Genomic DNA, 18,523 nt, shown 5'->3' with positions numbered 1-18,523 from the left:
ATGTTTCACTAGCTAATCTAAACTTTTATCTGGATTTATAAAAAGATCAAATTAAGAGAGAATGTGTAGTATATCGAGATCATAAGTTAGCGATCTTATTAAAGAGTTTGATTATTGATAATTGAGAACAAGATTCTTAATTACCAATAAACCAAAAGACAAAATAATGATGGACCGAAAAAGAAAAGAGAAGACAAGAAAAACGTGATGTAATTTTTATCACAGAGCATGCAAAATGCAAGCCCGACACGTACCACGCCAAAGCTGGCGAGTCTCAGTTTCGACATCTCGGTCGCTGGCTCACTCTTGTAATTTGCATTTGTTCAGTCACTTGTCGAGTCTCGATCGATCCAGTTGAACTCTGAACGCGTGAAAATGAACCCAGAAGGGTTCTGGCATCTGCAGTGATCAACATAGCGTTAGCCTTGATAATTCTCACACTCTTTTCAATCCTGAAGAAACAACCCTCCGTTGCCCCCATATACTACGCTCGCCGTCTCTCCTCGATAATTCAACAAAACGATCGTAATAGTATTCCATTGTTATCATTTGATCATCATCACTCTTTCACTAGAACTCTCTCCAGAATCCTCCCTTCGTTTTCTTGGATTCCTCGTGCTTTTCGTGTTACCGAAGAAGAAATCCTCCAAACCAGTGGCCTTGATGCCCTCATCGTCATCAGACTTTTCAAATTTGGGTAAGTATTATGGATCCTAGTTTCTCAATCGATCCAAGTTACTGAATTACTCTTCAAATTAACGTGCTATTATATTATATATATATATATATATATATATATACACACACACACACTAATGCTTGTTAATTTTGCATGCAGTATCAACTTCTTTATTGTTTGCTCTCTCATTGGATTTTTGATAATTCTTCCAATTAACTATTGTAGCGAGGATGCCCCAGGCCGCTCACCTAGGAGCGACCATTTCCTGGATTCTTTTTCAATTTCTAATATTGGTAATGATTCTAACAGGTGAGTACGTCGCTTCAACTGTCTAATCACTTACTAACATATGTGGTGAACTGGTGATATATCTTCTCTTCTGCACACGTTAATTTTGTACATATTTTGTTAAAATTCAAACTCCCTACAAATTCAATTTTTTAAAAAGTAAAAATTGCTCAATTATACTACGTTCAATAAAAGCCTTACTAGTTACAAATGGTCAACTAACTAATTTATTAACTGAATTTGTTCTTTTGGCCTACATAGGCTTTGGGTGCATTTTACATGCTTATGGGTCATATCTTTCTATGGACTATACCTTCTGTATAAGGTGAGTTTAGCTCTCAGCTGATAGCTAGGTTTTCCTGTTTGATATCAATATTCTTTGAGGAGCAATTAGCCAATTAGCATGGCTTGTTGCTGTAAATATATATGCACAGCTGTATAGGTCCAAGTTGGCACAATTTTGATAATGTTTCATCTCCAGGAATACAATGAGATTTTGATTAAGAGGATCCAAAGACTACAAAGCACCAGGCATAGGCCTGATCAGTTTACTGTTCTTGTTCATCAAATTCCTTTCTGCGAGGAGCACGGGGCTCATGGCTGTTCTGTTGAACACTTCTTCTCTAAGCATCATCCGCACATTTACTATTCATACCAAATGTTATACACCGGAAAGGATCTTCAAGATTTGTTGGTGAGTTTTGAACAATTTATTTAATATATACGCCAGTTTCTCCTATATATGTAGTTCTGCTAATTCTGCATGGCCTGCATTATAAGCATTTTACAGTTTTCTTCAGTGTGTGCGAGTCACAGCCGTTCGTGCAATTGCAAGATTTTCTAATATTTGTGTGAAACATGTAAAATTCAAATTAAGTGACCACTATCTGTTTTCAAATGGGTACTTTTGCTTGATCTTACAAAGAAATGGACTCTGCATTCTCTGAATACATAAGCTACATGTACCCTTTTTTAATATCATCTCCCAGCATGATAAAATTGCTTCAATTTCATGTTTATTTCAAAATTTCAACAGACACCACTTACAAACACTATTACATGTAGAACCAGTCCAGATATATGACAAGGAAGATAGAAGATTTAAGGGAGAAAACCAAGAAACATTATAGAGAGCCTTTACTCTTGGAGGCTATGCGAGAAGATATAGAAGACATAGCCCTGCACAAGGAAAAGTTTCAAGAACTTTATCAAAAGATGCATCAATTACAGGGTGACAATATGCTCAAAGATATGGTAAACTCTTGGTGGAAATAATTAGCCTTTTATCGTTCCATTAAATGTCTGAAAATAAAAATTTTATTAACACAAGATTGGCTGTGCTTTCACCTGCTTTGATACATATGTATCTAGTGCCTCCTCTTCATAAGCTGTTTTTGATTTTCTTCTTACTGTTTTTCTTTCAAGAATATCCTCAATATCATTTCCATATTTTCCTATGTGATCGGCAACAAAATTTAGAGAATGCTGCAGAATTATAGGTAGGATTAAACTCTCTCTGTATTCTATGAGAAATATGAAGAATTTTCTCAAAATCATGGCAACAGTCTGATGCAAGTATCTTTGAATATGATTATAAATCATCTGATGCAGAAGTTAAGGGTCCCCTTATGGTTTGATTAATCATTTCAATATATTTTGCAAAATTTAAAAGTTTGTCTGACACGTGGATGTATACAACCATACAACATATATAATTATGTTACATGTGTTAAGCTGGACTTGCTGAATGGAGTGGAAACATTCCTGTTTTAGTGCACAAAGTTTTGTAAATGCAAATTAATGTGATTATTCAAATTGTTTAGCTCATATTTTGCAGGAGTTGCCAGTTGCCTTTGTTACATTCAAATCACGGTGGGATGCTGCTCTAGCTGCCCAGTCTCAGCAGCATTTACATCCACTTCGATCGATCACTGAAAGGGCTCCTGAACCAAGAGATGTATACTGGAGGAATCTGGCAATTTCATATAAAATAATGCCGTTTTACAAAATTGGAGTTATATTTGCGGCATCTCTTCTCACAATTTTCTTCACTGTACCAGTCACAGCTGTTCAAGGAATTGCCAGATTTGAGAAGCTAAAGAAATGGTTCCCCCCAGCCATGGCTATAGAGCTGATGTAAGGAATCTTGATTCTCTGTATCTCCTTAAAATTTCATTATAAATATGGGTTAATTTTCTATAATCTGGTTCTAAAGCAGCACCGGAACAAAAAGGAAAACAATCTAATGATAATCTTTTCGTGTATTAACTTCCCAACGGACCAGGATTAAGCTCTGTTTTGACTGGTTATCTTCCGAGTGTCATTCTTAATGGCTTTATATACATTGTTCCCTTTGCGATGCTTGGCATAGCTAAACTTGGCGGTTCCATATCAAACAGTAAGGTAGAGATAAAATCCTGCAACATGGTTTTCTATTTTCTGGTGGGAAATGTGTTCTTTTTGAGCTTGATTTCAGGATCCTTATTGGACAAAATTGGAGAATCTGTTACTCATCCTAGGGACTTCCCAAGTCATCTGGCCCGTGCGGTATCCGCTCAAGTAAAGCCTCCAAAATCACTAACACTAATTGGATTTTGTTAACTTGAATAGTTCTATTTAGCAAATTGATCTGACAGGTTTCGCAATCAACTATTTCCAGGCAGATTTCTTGACATACACCTTGGTCGGATTTTCAGGATTCTGTTTGGAAGCTGTTCAGGCAGCAGGCAGGCATGCTATTACTGGACTTCATAAAATCACAAACATGCGGTCGATCGAAGGAGAACCCTTATCTTTATTCACTACCTTACTTCAGAGTCATCCCCTTGGTTTCCCTGTCAATTCTCATTGGTATGGTATTTGCAGTCGTTGCTCCGTTGCTGCTTCCATTTCTCGTTGGCTACTTCTTTCTGGGCTATGCCGTATACATCAACCAGGTAATCAACTTCCCCAGCACAGCATTGAAAAATCACAATGAATCGATTTCTTCAACTTCATTGCACATGAGGAACATCCCTTTCATTTTGCAGATTCAAGATGTATATGAAACAATATATGATACATGCGGGCGGTACTGGCCATACATGCACCATTACATATTTGTCGGACTTATTCTCATGCAAATAACAATGATTGGCCTCTTTGGGCTGAAAATGACTCAAACGGCCATACATTCACCATTACGTACATATGCTTATGGTGTGTGTGTGTGTGTGGATGCCTTTGGTTGAGGGATAAAAAGTTTGGGATCGGGTTATATATTTTAAATTTTAATCTAATTTTCTGTTCGGACGGTGCAAAACACCAGGTAAAAATGAGTAAGAATTAGAATAGCTCTTCCTCTGTTCATTTATTTATTTTTTCCTTTAGGTCTACATTATGATATTATTAATTTTAATTGCAATTTAGATATTGAGTATTTTTTGCTATCTAGTTAACAATTTAAATAGTAACTAAAAACACATACATTGAATTGATAATACAAAAAATATTAATTCGTTAATTTTTTAATTTTCACAATAAATAATGATTAAACTTAAATTGATATTTAATTAAATGAAAAATTATTTTAATAGATAAATTATTTCGTGAAATTATTTAATCACCGACTAATAATTATACATAAAATACTTCAAATTATCTCTATTACTAAATTAATATTATCTAATATTTATATATTGATTTTATTTTTTTTTTGGTTGATCGTCTGATTTGGGAGTTTTGGAGAATGCAAGAGTTAAAATTTTATTTTAGCTTTATTTACTTTTTACCTTTTAATACTTAATAATATAATGTAATTATACTCAAATAAATTTTATTTAAATTACTCACTCAATTGACAATACAATATTTCATTTATGTGCTGAAATTGTAAAAGCCATATGGCAATCTCTATCTTACATGCACGTAAGATACATTCCCCTCACATGAATAGTGTATGTGTGGGACCCACACATTATTCATGTGAGGGGAGTATATCTTACATGGATGTAAGATAGAGGGACCCTATTATGCATGTTCCATAACTTCTTTCGACATGTCATCTTATACTTAATTTAAACAAGACAAATTATATAATATTCTTTCTAGAATAAAAATTTACTAACATATCATCAGTGCGATGAATGTAGAAACAACATATTTATGTTGCGTTTACTTTTTGGATTGGAGTGGGAATCCTTGGATTAGGAGTGTGGAGTGGGAGTGGGAGTAGGGTGTTTACTTAGACTAAATGAAAGTATGGATTGTCAATCAAAATCCTAATTATTTGTTTACTTTGTCTTGGATTGGGAGTAAATTGTTTTAAATTACAATTTTATCCTTATGTACAGAATTATAATTTGTAATTAAAAAATTAATAAAAAATATTTGGAAAATAAAATAAATATTTTATTATATTTCTAAATTAATAATAATTACTAATATTCTTAATTATGTAAATCATAATTTTTTATTAATTTTAATTTAAATTATGTGAATAAAAATTATTAATAATAGCAACACAAATGAAATATTATTATTGATAATATAGTACAAAATTAATATTTTTTTAGAATAAAATATTTATTATTATTAATTAAATAAATAATTAATATTTATTAAAATTAATGTTTAATATTATTAATTTAAATATAATATTTATTTATTTTTATTTTATTAAATTTAATAAAATAAATATGATATAATTATTATTTTATTAAATATGATATTATTTATTTTATTAAATATGATATTATTTATTTTATTAAATATGATATTATTTATTTAATTAAATATTATTTATTTATTTAATTAAATATTATTTATTTATTTAATTATAGAGATAAAATTGGAAGAGGGGGGAGTGGATTCCCACTCCCACCTCCCCCCATGGGAGTAGGAATCCCACTCTCCACTCCAAAATTGAGTGGGACTCACGGATTCCCACTCCCACTCCCCCTTTTTTAAGGTAAGTAAACACTTGAGTGGGAGGAATCCACACTCCACACTCCCACTCCAGAAAGTAAACACTACCTTACTAAATTATGCAAATTGTAAAAGAAATATGTCTGTGTTGAGGTGTAAACGACAGGCTATATATGTGGTCACACACCGAATTGGTGAAAATAAAAACTCCCAGCCCTTCGGTTCACCAGAGTCGTTCAATTTTAGAAACCGGTCGGGTCGGTCGGATTTAAAATAACCCGATCGGTTTTCCTTACAACTTCGAAAGGATGGGGCCGAAAAGTGTGTAAACGCAAAAGTAGAAATCCCTAAATCCGAAATTAACAAACGAAGACTCAAACGGCCAAACCCACGTCGTCAGCCCGCCGCGTTAGGCCCCCGTTTGTCGTCCTTCAGCCGTGCCGGAGCTGCCTTCATCGATCGTCAGCCGCGCCGACTCACTTGCTTCCAGCCGCTTCTCTGCCTCGCTTGGGTATGCCATTGCTTTCTATTCTAATACGGTTCAGATTATTACAATTACTGTGGTGCGGCAAAACGTTATTTATATTAAATTTCTTCTTTTCAGCAGATTCGAATATTTGAGATGTTGCTTGGCAAGGATCCTGGTGGTTTCACATTTGCACCGAAACACAAACCCAATGCTTATGACTGAGCAGAATATAAACCGAAAACCGAAATCCCACTCTTGCCCTCGTAGTCGCTCTCTGTTTTTTTGGCGTCATTATTAATAAGTGCTCAATCACCGGCTTAAAAATAAGTAAAGGAGTTTCATATGTCATTCTGAAACAGATCGAAAGTTTCAATCTTGTTTATGTTCGTTTGATTTTGCAGGCCAAATACCAATTTTATAAGTCTCACACTCCCTGCGGATCAGTAAGAAGGGTCTCGCCCTTTTTCCATTCATGAAGTTCGTGAGTTTCTCTCTTTGTCTCTTTAATACAAATATGCAACTACTTGTGAGTACTATATTAAAGTTTTTCCTTTTTTTTTCTTGGGCTTAGCATAATAATTTGCTTCAAACTATTGCAGACATGCTTGTGCCAAGGTGGGGGCTTCAATTTCCCACCATGTCACATACTCAATGTGAGTGGATTTCAGGTCTTATTTGATTGCCCATTGGACCTTTCGGCACTCACAGTCTTTTCTCCACTGCCAAATGATTTTTATAAAGCTATATGCGAGGAAAATTCTGATTCTCAAAACAGGCAGAAGGTTGAGAAACCCCTTGATGCAAATGATTTGATATTTGCAGAACCATGGTACAAAACTGTGAATAATTTACACTTGTGGAATGTTTCTTTTATTGATGTTGTGTTGATATCAAGCCCGATGGGTATGCTTGGATTGCCCTTTCTCACTCGAATGGAGGGCTTTTCAGCAAAGGTAACAAAACTTTTTACGATGGTGTTTTCTCATTGCTGAATTCAGTAAATGAAATGGATTTGTTTGAATAGCTTAGACTCTCAAATTAGTTTTGGTTCCAATTATTACCAGATATATATAACTGAAGCAGCAGCAAGGATTGGGCAGCTTATGATGGAGGAGCTTATTTGTATGAATATGGAATATAGACAGTTCTATGGAGCTGAGGAGTCAAGTGGCCCACAATGGATGAAGTGGGAAGAGCTTGAATTGCTTCCATCTGCATTAAGGAAGATAGCTTTAGGTGAAGATGGGTCAGAGCTGGGGGGGTGGATGCCCTTGTATAGGTAATTGATGCTTCCTTTGTTAAACTTTGAAATTGTCTAGTGCTTCATTGTGTTTGCTGCCAAACTTGAACTGTGTCTTTGTCTTGAACTGATGTTCAATACAACGTCAGTTCAGGGCAAAACGGTGTTGGAATTTTCCATGACGAATGGTTTATTTGGCGTGTTTTGTCAAATTGCTTGTCCTCTTCCATTTATCGATTGTAACTTACTAATGCCAAATTTAGACGTGAGGATGTAATAGATGGTTCTTCTCAGTGCAGCTCATGTGACGGATTGCATCTCGAAGGTTCAAACACTTAGATTTGGAGAAGAAGCTTGCTACAACGGGATATTGATCATCAAGGCATTTAGCTCTGGTTTAGACATGGGTGCTTGCAATTGGATAATCAGTGGTGCAAAAGGAAATATAGCTTACATTTCTGGCTCCAATTTTGCTTCTGGTCATGCAATGGATTTCGATTACCGTGCTATTCAAGGTAGTGATCTAATATTGTATTCAGACTTGTCATCTCTGGACTCAACAGAAGATATTGATCAGTCAAGTTTCAGGTGCTTTTGAACTTCATATAATTGTGTGTTTGGATGCAGCTTTTCAATTCAGAAATTGATGTGATTGTGGAACTGTACAATTTATATCTTATTTTTCATGTCTCTTGACAGTTTCTAGAATGGTTTGATTGAATATTATGGCTTTCTAATAACGTGTAGTGATGATAACAACAATTGGGAGGAATTGATCAATTCCTTAAGCAATTATGATGAGAGTGTGGAGGAAATGGAGAAACTAGCTTTTATTTGCTCCTGTGCAATAGATTCTGTTAAAGCTGGCGGCTCAGTCCTTATTCCTATTAATCGGGTTGGAGTCTTTCTGCAGCTATTGGAGCAGATAGCAATATTCATGGAGTGTTCAAGTTTGAAGGTGTATAATCAACTTTTTTGCTTTAAGTTATGCTATATACGTTCATATGCACAGATGTACTTTTTTGTTTTTTCTGTAAGTTATGGTTGCATGGATGGATAGACAGTGGAATGATGGATGGATGGATTGGAGGAGAGTGAGAGACTCCCTCCTAGGAAAAAATTTCATCTGCATAATCTAAACTTACAAGCATATTTAAATCCACTCTGCAGATTCCAATATATATTATCTCTTCCGTAGCAGAAGAGTTATTGGCATACACCAATACAATACCAGAGTGGCTATGCAAGCAGCGGCAAGAGAAGGTAAATCTTTATCGTAGGCTTACAGGTGCAAAATTTCTTGAACTTATTATTGATCTTAGTGGTGCATATTAAGATGTTGCCTTTTGTTATAACAGCTTTTTTCTGGTGACCCATTGTTTGCCCATGTCAAGCTCATAAAAGAGAAGAAGATCCATGTGTTTCCTGCAGTCCATTCGCCTAAACTATTGTAAGATATGAACTTGTCTCTGTTAGTATTTCTGACTAATGTTAGAACATGCACATATATCAATATCTGCTAATCATGAGTGTGTGACATTAATTAGGCGTTGTTTTGGAATATAGTCAAATACATGATCTGTGTAATAATTCTGTAATGTATTTGTTATAGCAACTAACATTATTTGCATAGGATGAATTGGCAGGAACCTTGCATCGTGTTTTCTCCCCACTGGAGTTTGCGGCTTGGTCCCACCATTCATCTGCTTCGACGCTGGAGTGGGGATCATAACTCTTTACTTGTTCTTGAGGTGCTTTTTTGTTCCCTGGTCTATCTTCCTTGGGAAGTGTGCACTTTTTGTGTTTGTTTTTTTTTTTTCTTGAACTGTGGAGGAAGTAATTGTTTTGGGACATTTCAGTGGATGATATAATCAATTTGCCTTTTGCAGAACGAAGTAGATGCTGAATTGGCCGTCCTGCCATTTAAACCAATATCAATGAAGGTTCTTCAATGTTCTTTTTTATCTGGAAAAAAGTACAGTTATCCATCTTTCTTCTTTGTGTGTGTGTGTGCGCTCGTGTTTTTTTTTTTCGTCCTCCCTCTCTCCCCATTTTTTTCTTGATGTTTCACTTGTGAAATTACACGATTTTCTTTTAACATCTAAAAGGGCAAAGAAGTAATCTTGTAGTTTCCATTTCACAGCTATTTTACTGCAACTCTCTCGTCTTTTGTAGGCTTCAGAAAGTTCAACCCTTACTAAAGATACTGCAACCGAAGTTAGTTCTGGTATTCATCTAACTTCTTTATTAATTTATTTTCAGATTTCATCAACTGAAAGCCATATGTAGTCCCATTTGTGTGACTAACAATTTCCCTTTCCTTCACTTTACTTTTCAAAACAGTTTCCAGAGGAATTGAGGACTCATGTCAGTTTTTCAGATGTTACTTCATTCTCAGTCTCCCACTATTCAGAAAATGAAACAATACATATTCCAAGCTTGAAGGAAAGTGCAGAGCTAGAGATTGCAGCTGACAGTGCTTCCAAATTCCAGTGGAGGATGTTGAAACAGAAAAAATTGAATATCACTAGATTAAAGGGAAGGCTCTTCGTCAATCATGGGAAACATCAGTTGCTCCCTGAAAATGAACCAGGGGGCTCCTCACAGACCAGGCCATTTCTACATTGGGGTTCACCAGATCCAGAAAATCTTTTGGCCGAGTTATCCAAGATGGGTATTAATGGCTCTGTTGAACGATGCATGACTGATGCTGAATCAGAAGACGGTTTCACTGTAAAAGTCCAAGATCCTGAAAAGTCTATGATTGAAGTCCGAGCAGCAGTAACTGTTATAAGTGCTGCTGATAAAAATTTAGCCTCCCCTATTGTCAAAGCTATGGAAAACATCTTGGAAGGCATCTAAACTTGACGAATGACGAGTCTCAATGTATTTGTGCATTATTTTTGCTTGAAGATTTTAAAAGGCCTATATCATTCATGTTTCAGAAACTAAAATAATTTGGCAATTATATAAAACATATGTACTACGTTTTTTCTTCCTTCATGTTAAAATTTCATTCTCTGTGAGGTGAAGGGACAATAAAACGTCTTACATCAGAACAAAATAAGACAAACACACGTTAATTAATCAATTTATAACCATGAGTAAAGAGATCTAAAGTTCAAACCCACTCTAGCAGATATTAACAGTCTAAACATCAAACACACTTTTGCAACTATTACTCAAAGATACCGCCAACACAAGCAGTTGAAGGCCGTGTAGGAAATTATAACCGATATGTGTATCAGGAGAATGAATCAGAATTTTGATCCAGTCAAGGTGAGCAAGAAATCTTGGTAATCTCCTGATGTGTCTCCAATAACATCATCTTCCAGGGTGTTTTTGTACATGATAGGGTACACTTCTTTAATAAGCTTCATGTCAACTTCAGCTCGAGTTATTATGGCTCTGTTTAGTGCAGCCTCATCTGTCCCAAATCCCACGATTGAAGTTCTGATAACCTGTTCACGATGCAATCAACAAAAACACTTCACTCCCAAATTTTATTTTAAGGTTTATGATCAATTACAATTTGCGACACAACTCAACAACACAGAACAAGTTACTTAGTTTTACGAGTGTGTTCAACAGAAAAGAAAGAACATTAAGTTAATGTGAAAGTTTTAAATCATTTGGGTAAATATTTGTCGTTTTGAAATTTGAATGCATGTATAACTTGACTATAAAGGAGAGCAAATTACCTCTGCAAAGTGTCTTTCTGGGCACCTTATGCACAAGATGACCATTTTCATTAGAGATACCAAATCACCTTTGCCGACACTACTGATGTCCTGCAACAGAAAACAAATATCTAGCTGCTTAAGAGAGTGGGAAAAGAATAAAGAAAGCAGAGAAGAATTATTCACAGCTAACTGCAGAAGCTGAACCTCGTCAATAGGACTTCCATGCATTTGTTCGTAGCGTTCAAAAGTTGCTTTAAGCTGAAAGAAATTCCTAGTGGCAAGTATATGCACAACCTGATCATGATCTAATTGCTTTGCTTTGATAGCCTCATGCAATTGATTTGCCTCTGAGGCAGCTGCTTCTATATCAAGTAATTCCTTATCATATCTGAAGGAGCTCACTAATCTCAGCAGAACCTAGATAATGCCAACACTTTGAATCAATACAATATTATCTATGATCCTAACTGAAGGCAAGACTGACACATAGTCTATGAGAAATATGGAAGCCATACAAGGCTCAAACAACGGTTTCTGTGCGAGTATCTTTTGTTTCTGAATGAGTTTGCATTACCTTTCTTAGGGGCATAGAGACTACAGCTGTGATGTCTTCTTCAATTGAACAATCAAAGAGAGCACAATAGGCCTGCCTCACTGCTGCCAGATGGTAAGGAGATGAAGCACATGATATTTCCACAATCACTTGTAGGTGCTTAACACCTGACTTGCTCTTCTTCAACGCTTCCTTTGCCATTTTCGCATCCCTTTCTGCAGGATCTAAAGTCCACATAATCACTGCATCCTGTTTCACGTGAAAAGATATAGTAAATGAAAAAGCAAGCAATTTTTTCTTCAACTTCACACATTTAACCGATACTTGTAATCCTTAACAGAAATTATCATACCCAGATATAACAAATACTTATATGCTTGAAAGATTGAATTAAAGGGCGTCTCCACATAATATTAAACACTATATAAGCTATTAAATTGAACTAAATGTAATATCCGAAATTGCACATGTGATTAAAATATCAATTAAATGAAAAATCAAGCCAATTCCTACCTTAAAATCACCAGAGAGTTCAGAAGTGATATTATCAATGAGGGATTCATTGTAAAGTCGCTGATAAGCCTGTCTAATTAGCTGCCTTTGGCTTGCAGTTCTTTGGCTTAATACCCATGTAACTGCCTTCTCATCAGTTCCAAGTCCTGCATACAAATTCATTCCAATAACAACAAATTCACATAAACTCAATGACTACGATCACCATAAACATATTGTAACTCTTCATCATTGAAAACAAAAACAACCAAGAAATGAAAATGAGAATTTTGATAAACCATCGAAAGCTTCTTTCAGTCTCTTTGCGTCTTGTTCTGGGGGAGGAACAAGATCTGGCACTTTTAGTGTAGACATTTTTTTTTTTCTCTCAGATGGTTTTTTTTTTTTTTTCCCCTGGAGAGTGTGGGAATAAAAAACCTGACGGGAAACTGAGATGTCTTTGAGTTTTCGAGTGTTTTGTCAGGTGAAGTTAATCTTTCTTCAGTTCAATCCTTTTTCTTTTTTTTTGGCTGTTCAGTTTCGGTTAAGTTTCCCTCCTGATATTAAGCTTGGATTCAGCAACGGAAATTTATTTTCAGATTGGACATTATTACCCCTCAAAACAAATGGCGTTCACACTCTTCCAAGTTCCAAAGGAAGCACTTCCAAATTCCAATGTCCAGGGTCAGAGGGCCACTGGAGAAATTTTCTTACGTTAGTATCCTCATCTTTTGAGATATTTGCATTAATGTCCCCTTCTTGAGTTTCTTTAATTTATGTTCAGAACCACATTACATCACAAATTTTCTGATATTTACGGGAACATCTTTTATTAATTATGTAATAGCGCAATTAAGATATAATTGGCCAAGAAAGAGAGTGATCAATTTTTAAATATTTTGAAAAAAATAATTTCATTAATAAAAATAAGAAACTCAATAATCTAACTCCAAAATAATTTACCCCTAAACTACTAAGGTTTTCCTTACTCCATATTAACTTAACATAAGAGCACTGCAACTCAATTAGTCAAATTCACTGTAAAATATCATTTATTGTTTTGGATTTGACATTTGAACACATCATTTTCAATTTTCTTGCCAACTACTATGTATTTGTCACGACTTGGGAAACATAAATATGCAACAAACCTGGCATTTGGGTTTTTAGTTAGGTAGACTTGGGAAATGCTGGGCTGGCAAATATAAAAATGAAAAAATCTCCCACGCAATTATGCAACTACTTGTTGATGTCATTTTACAAAAGGATGACTTGATAGCTTTTTTTATTTTTTATGATAATTATATTTAAAATAAGATACCTCTCATGTGAACCACACAAAATTATAGGACCCACAATTTATGTGGTTCACATAAAAAATATAAATTACAATAATTATAACTTTAGCATTTACTTTAAAATAATGAAAAGATCATAGCTGTATGCTTGGACTCTAAATAATTATTGTATATTGTCTCCATCGTAATAACCAACAAATGCGATAGAACACACAGGGATAGTGTTCCTTTCTCCATGTGATTCATGTGTCACATTTTAAAAGAGAAAATTGTTTAATATAGAAATATTATTTAAATAAAAGCTAGTACAGTTAGATGAAATGCAATCCATATCTTACATGCATGTAAGATACATCCCCCTCGCATAAACAGTGCATGTGTGGAACTCACACACTATTCATGTGAGGAGAATGTATCTTACATACATATAAGATAGAAGGATCCTATATGAAATTCAATCATGTGCGTGCGACTGCACATGTGGTAAGCTTTTGTTGGTGGAAGCATGTCGTAGAGCCCACAATTCTACTAATAAACGTGTACACTAAATTATTCCTCTATTTAGATATACCCCTCAAAAACCATTACAATTTGCCTACCTACCAAAAGGGCTTCATGATTATAGTAAAGAAAATAGGCATCCCCCTTGTTGTGTCTTTTTTTGTCGGCCTCGTGATTTTATAGCATAGGTTGTTGATGGAAAGTTTATATTGCATGGATGGAAAGTATTTCCATATTGATATGTCTTTGATAAAATAGAAGGGAGAAAAAATAAATAAATAAAACTAATAGATAAACAATATAGAAATACTTCCATTTAAAATGACATGATCATTCACTAATTGGAGGATATGAGTATTAAGTGGTGTTTGTAAAGTATGTATTTGATAAGCTAAATCAAAAACTCAAATCAAATGTCACACTAAAACTTCAGGAACATCGATTTAGGTACAAATAGTTTGTGTTATATTTTAAACCAAGTCAAGATATTTTTTTTTTTCCTCACCAATTCACAGAGATTCAATGTGAAATATATATACTCCGTATTATCAATATGATCATTAAACAACTATTTAATGTTGCTTCATTATCATTTTGTTGTTTACCCGGATGTGAACTTCGGATGAGCCTTTGTCTTACTCATTGATGTTGCAAGTTGCAACCATGAGAAAATTTGGTTTCCCAATGCTAAATAAGAAAGAAGAAACATAGTGTATTGTTGATGTGATTCTATAATTTTTTGTTGATAATTCAAAAAATGATAGCCACATGCGAGTGATCTTAGAAACTTTGACATTGATATGTGACAGCAAAATTAATTAATAAAACAAATAATCTTTCGTTATAAAACGTTCCAAGATTATCAACTCAAATCAATCATGCTTGCTTGGCTGTCGAATTTTCTCCTTTTTTTTTCTTTTTCATATTAATATTGTCCTTTTTCCCGGAGACTTGTGACTTTGCCTTCGGAGAGTGAGAGGAATCAAAAGAACCAACTGCTAATTGCCAGATCATAAAACATCGCTGATACTAATTAAATGCAGTCAGATATTGAACAACTCATAAAAATCAAAATTAGTTTAATTATTATAAGCATCACGTTTATCACGACATTACATACATAAATATACCTACCTGCTTTAAAATTGTCACTTTCCCCCTCACATCACATAAGGTTTCGGATAAGATGCAAATTATTTACTTTAAGAAGAAGAACGCATCCATTTTTATTTACCCGCCATGCTCAAAGAATGAATTAAGAGAATAAATGAAGGATGTTAGTTACACAAAAATAAAAATGTCGCATCCAGCACACGATAAATTAACCCAATTAATTACAATCACCTGAAACCATCCATTAACTAGGCAATTAATTACTTTTCTTCTCTCGTATGTAGATAATAGTTTAAATGTCCTATTTGCATATATAATGAAAACAACTGAAACAACAGGAAAAAAAAAAAAAACTACATGTCTGACTAAGTTGGTCAAGCCAATGAATAAGTTAGATGTTCACACACAACCACACACACACACATAGAGAGAGAGAGAGAGAGAGAGAGAGAGAGAGAGAGAGAGAGAGAGAGAGAGAGAGAGAGAGAGAGTTTTAGGTTCTAATGAGAGATCCTGCATTTCAGTTAAAGTATCAGACCTCAATTTGAATTACTGGATTCAAATCTAATGATAATAAATTAAAAATAGAAAAATATAAATGTCAATAGTGAGCTTCCAATCATAAATTCATAATCATATTAATGATATGAATAAGATAAAAGATAAGAAAAACATATACTCTAATGCAGTTGTATGTTATGTTCTATAATGTACTAAAAGTTATGATTTTCTATCTTTTAACTTATCAGTTATCATATTAAAGTAAAAGATCATTTATTAGATAATGGCTTTACACAAACACACGTATATCTGTATGTAAGTTAAGTGTATAGCGTATAACATTTGCGTAAACTTAACAAAAATTAAATTTTCTCACTTATAGCCAATGGTGGGCGTGAAGTTTGATATGATGCCATTACTCTTATCACAAAGAAGACTCGTAGATGATAACGTTCAGTTATTTTCAGTAAAGGAAGGTCAATGTATATGAAATAATATTATAACGGGTTAAAATGATATATTCCACCAAATTTTGTGGTAAAATGAAAAATATGCAAGACTATGATCCCTAACTGCAAAAGAAGACTCCTTAATCAAATAAATAAAAAGTAACATAACTCTTCACCATGTGCTTTTTAATTTCCGGCGTTATCCATAGATTGCTTTTTATTGAAAAATATTAATTATATGCACTGTTACATTAACATTGTACTTTTAACAATCATCAATTCTTTAACAGTTTTCACACTTTTAAAGCCACATCCCACATGCAATATTACTCCAGTAAAATGTCCAAAACAGCCTTTCAGGTTCATATAAATATGGCATTGCAAGTGAACGGGGTCACCAGACCAAACCAGCCTTGATCACTCACTGCAATACTACTCCATTCAATTCAGCAACAATATGGCTGAAATCGAAGCTCTCATCAAGGCTTTGTCAGGTTTCTTGTTTCGTATTGCTTTTATTCACTTTAATTCTAATCTTTATGACGCTCCCATTTTTCACTAATTTGTGTTCAAATATCCTTTTCCTGATCCACTCTGGCGCAATTTTGTTGTAAATTATGTTTGTAAAATGTCAAGGTTTTGATTATATCGAAAGAATAATGTTTAATTGCAGCTATATGCATTGTGGTTAGAAGTAAATACTTATTGAAGCTGTTTGTTAATTTTGTGATATAAAATTTTATGGTTGGTTTTGAAAAATAATGTATGTATGTTCAATCAGGGCATGGAGTTGACGAGAAGACAGTAATTTCAATACTGGGAAACTCACAACCTGAGCATAGGCAGGCCTTTAGGAAGGAGGGTGGATTCTTCGCAGAGGACGAACGGCGTTTTGAGCGTTGGAATGATCATCATGTCAAACTTCTCAAGCATGAATTCATGCGATTTAAGGTACATCTAACATTCATGGAGAATTTGAATCTTTGCTTTTAAGTCTTGAAATTGTGGATGAGATTGGTAAGATTAAAGGACTGATGGTCCCCCTTGCCTTGTGTGGTTGTTAGAATGCTGTTGTGTTGTGGGCTATGCATCCTTGGGAAAGGGATGCTCGGTTGATAAAGGAGGCACTGAAAAAGGGACCAAATTCGAACAGTGTGATTGTGGAGATTGCGAGTACCAGATCGTCAGATGAGTTGCTCGGAGCAAGGAAGGCTTACCATTCTCTCTTTGAGCATTCAATCGAAGAAGATGTTGCATCCCACATCCATGGGAAGGAGAAAAAGGTGCATTACATTGCTAGCCTAATTGCATCTCGTTTGTTGATTAGAGAATATAATCTTCTCCTCAAAAAGAATCTCTGTGCTTTGGCCAGCTCTTGGTAGCACTTGTGAGTGCATATAGGTACGAAGGACCGAAGATCAAAGAAGATGTTGCGAAATCAGAAGCCAAGGCACTTATCAGTGCAGTAAAGAATGCAGAAAAGCAGAATCCTATTGAGAATGATGAGGTAGTAAGGATATTATCTACAAGGAGCAAGCCTCATCTCAAGTCGGTATTTAAGCACTACAAGGAAATTGCCGGCCAGCACTTTGAAGATGTATGTTAATAGTCCTTTGGCGGTTGATTTTTCCGTCTTGTCAGATATCCTGCAATTGGATGGTTCTAATTTTGTTATTGTAAGTAATTTTCTTACTGAAGCAAACAGCTTTTGATTAACCACCTGTTTAATGCTTGGTCTAGGAACTTGATGTCCACTTGATACTGCAAGCAGCAGTGCAGTGCTTAATTACTCCTCAATCATATTTCAGCCGGGTGAGCTTACATTTCTTTTTCAACTCAGTAATTGGTGTTTTTATTTATGGTTGTTTTATTTGATCATTGGCTTTTTCTTGTTTGCTTTTCAGGTATTGGATGAAGCAATGAGAGATGGTGCCGATAAGAATACTAAAAAGGGATTGACCCGAGTACTTGTGACCCGAGCTGATGTAGACATAAGAGCGATCAGTGACGACTACCGGAACCACTATGCAATTCCTTTGGCTGATAAAATTGAAGCTAAGGCCAAAGGGAGCTATAAGGAATTCCTGCTTACTTTGATGGCAAGAGGAAGTTGATCAGTAACAAACACAACACCACATTATCGAAATTTAGATTTCTTCACCTTGATAAAAAATTTCGGATATGGATTTAGTTGTTCTGTTGTTTGCTTAATTGTTTTCAACGGAATGTCATGTTTCCATTAAATGTGCCTGAAAGATTGTTCCTTATGTAAGAGTTGTGTTGCCATAATGAGAACCTCAATAAATCAGTTGTTTCCATTTGTTGGCTTCAAAGTTTCTCTCTTCTGATTCC

General features: G+C 34.8%; 4 protein-coding genes across 12 annotated transcripts; 3 read left to right on the top strand and 1 right to left on the bottom strand.

Moving 5' to 3' along the window:
* Positions 1 to 365: 365 nt before the first annotated feature.
* LOC102612792 (CSC1-like protein At3g54510) lies at positions 366 to 4,153 on the top strand (the record flags this gene model as incomplete). The annotated part of the gene is made up of 10 exons (XM_052439945.1): positions 366 to 697; positions 839 to 988; positions 1,229 to 1,292; positions 1,449 to 1,661; positions 2,033 to 2,221; positions 2,805 to 3,103; positions 3,247 to 3,526; positions 3,627 to 3,736; positions 3,833 to 3,903; positions 3,997 to 4,153. Coding segments are annotated over 10 exons (1,725 nt in total), but the record flags the coding sequence as incomplete, so codon positions are not given.
* A 1,935-nt stretch (positions 4,154 to 6,088) lies between these two features.
* Positions 6,089 to 10,578, top strand: LOC102624329 (uncharacterized). 6 transcript variants are annotated; one of them, XM_025101070.2, is made up of 14 exons: positions 6,089 to 6,383; positions 6,477 to 6,668; positions 6,743 to 6,818; positions 6,941 to 6,994; positions 7,237 to 7,294; positions 7,406 to 7,620; positions 7,876 to 8,169; positions 8,329 to 8,539; positions 8,752 to 8,844; positions 8,940 to 9,031; positions 9,215 to 9,332; positions 9,471 to 9,556; positions 9,757 to 9,808; positions 9,925 to 10,578. In XM_025101070.2, the coding sequence occupies exons 3-14, from the start codon at positions 6,814 to 6,816 to the stop codon at positions 10,441 to 10,443; spliced, it is 1,797 nt and encodes a 598-aa protein (XP_024956838.1). In that variant the 5' UTR covers positions 6,089 to 6,383; positions 6,477 to 6,668; positions 6,743 to 6,813; the 3' UTR covers positions 10,444 to 10,578. The 6 variants fall into 6 exon arrangements, with proteins under 6 accessions (XP_024956838.1, XP_006482994.1, XP_006482992.1 ...); XM_025101072.2 differs by having other exon boundaries at positions 6,090 to 6,383; positions 6,941 to 7,123; XM_025101071.2 differs by having other exon boundaries at positions 6,090 to 6,383; positions 6,743 to 6,822; positions 6,941 to 7,123.
* A 67-nt stretch (positions 10,579 to 10,645) lies between these two features.
* LOC102624042 (annexin D3) lies at positions 10,646 to 12,903 on the bottom strand. 4 transcript variants are annotated; one of them, XM_052439774.1, is made up of 6 exons: positions 12,579 to 12,903; positions 12,331 to 12,476; positions 11,839 to 12,066; positions 11,469 to 11,681; positions 11,283 to 11,396; positions 10,646 to 11,042 (listed from the first exon to the last, which is right to left on the bottom strand). In XM_052439774.1, the coding sequence occupies exons 1-6, from the start codon at positions 12,682 to 12,684 to the stop codon at positions 10,839 to 10,841; spliced, it is 1,011 nt and encodes a 336-aa protein (XP_052295734.1). In that variant the 5' UTR covers positions 12,685 to 12,903; the 3' UTR covers positions 10,646 to 10,838. The 4 variants fall into 4 exon arrangements, with proteins under 4 accessions (XP_052295734.1, XP_052295736.1, XP_052295735.1 ...); XM_052439776.1 differs by having other exon boundaries at positions 12,609 to 12,897; XM_052439775.1 differs by having other exon boundaries at positions 11,283 to 11,372; positions 12,579 to 12,894.
* A 3,595-nt stretch (positions 12,904 to 16,498) lies between these two features.
* Positions 16,499 to 18,495, top strand: LOC102625467 (annexin D4). The gene is made up of 6 exons (XM_006482934.4): positions 16,499 to 16,665; positions 16,953 to 17,122; positions 17,236 to 17,454; positions 17,544 to 17,768; positions 17,912 to 17,983; positions 18,076 to 18,495. The coding sequence occupies exons 1-6, from the start codon at positions 16,629 to 16,631 to the stop codon at positions 18,283 to 18,285; spliced, it is 933 nt and encodes a 310-aa protein (XP_006482997.1). The 5' UTR covers positions 16,499 to 16,628; the 3' UTR covers positions 18,286 to 18,495.
* Positions 18,496 to 18,523: the final 28 nt, after the last annotated feature.

The sequence above is a fragment of the Citrus sinensis genome, chromosome 4 (assembly GCF_022201045.2).
Source record: "Citrus sinensis cultivar Valencia sweet orange chromosome 4, DVS_A1.0, whole genome shotgun sequence".
Lineage (NCBI taxonomy): Eukaryota > Viridiplantae > Streptophyta > Magnoliopsida > Sapindales > Rutaceae > Citrus > Citrus sinensis.
The sequence above is the reverse complement of the archived record's forward strand: the minus strand, read 5'-3'. Positions and strand labels throughout refer to the sequence as shown.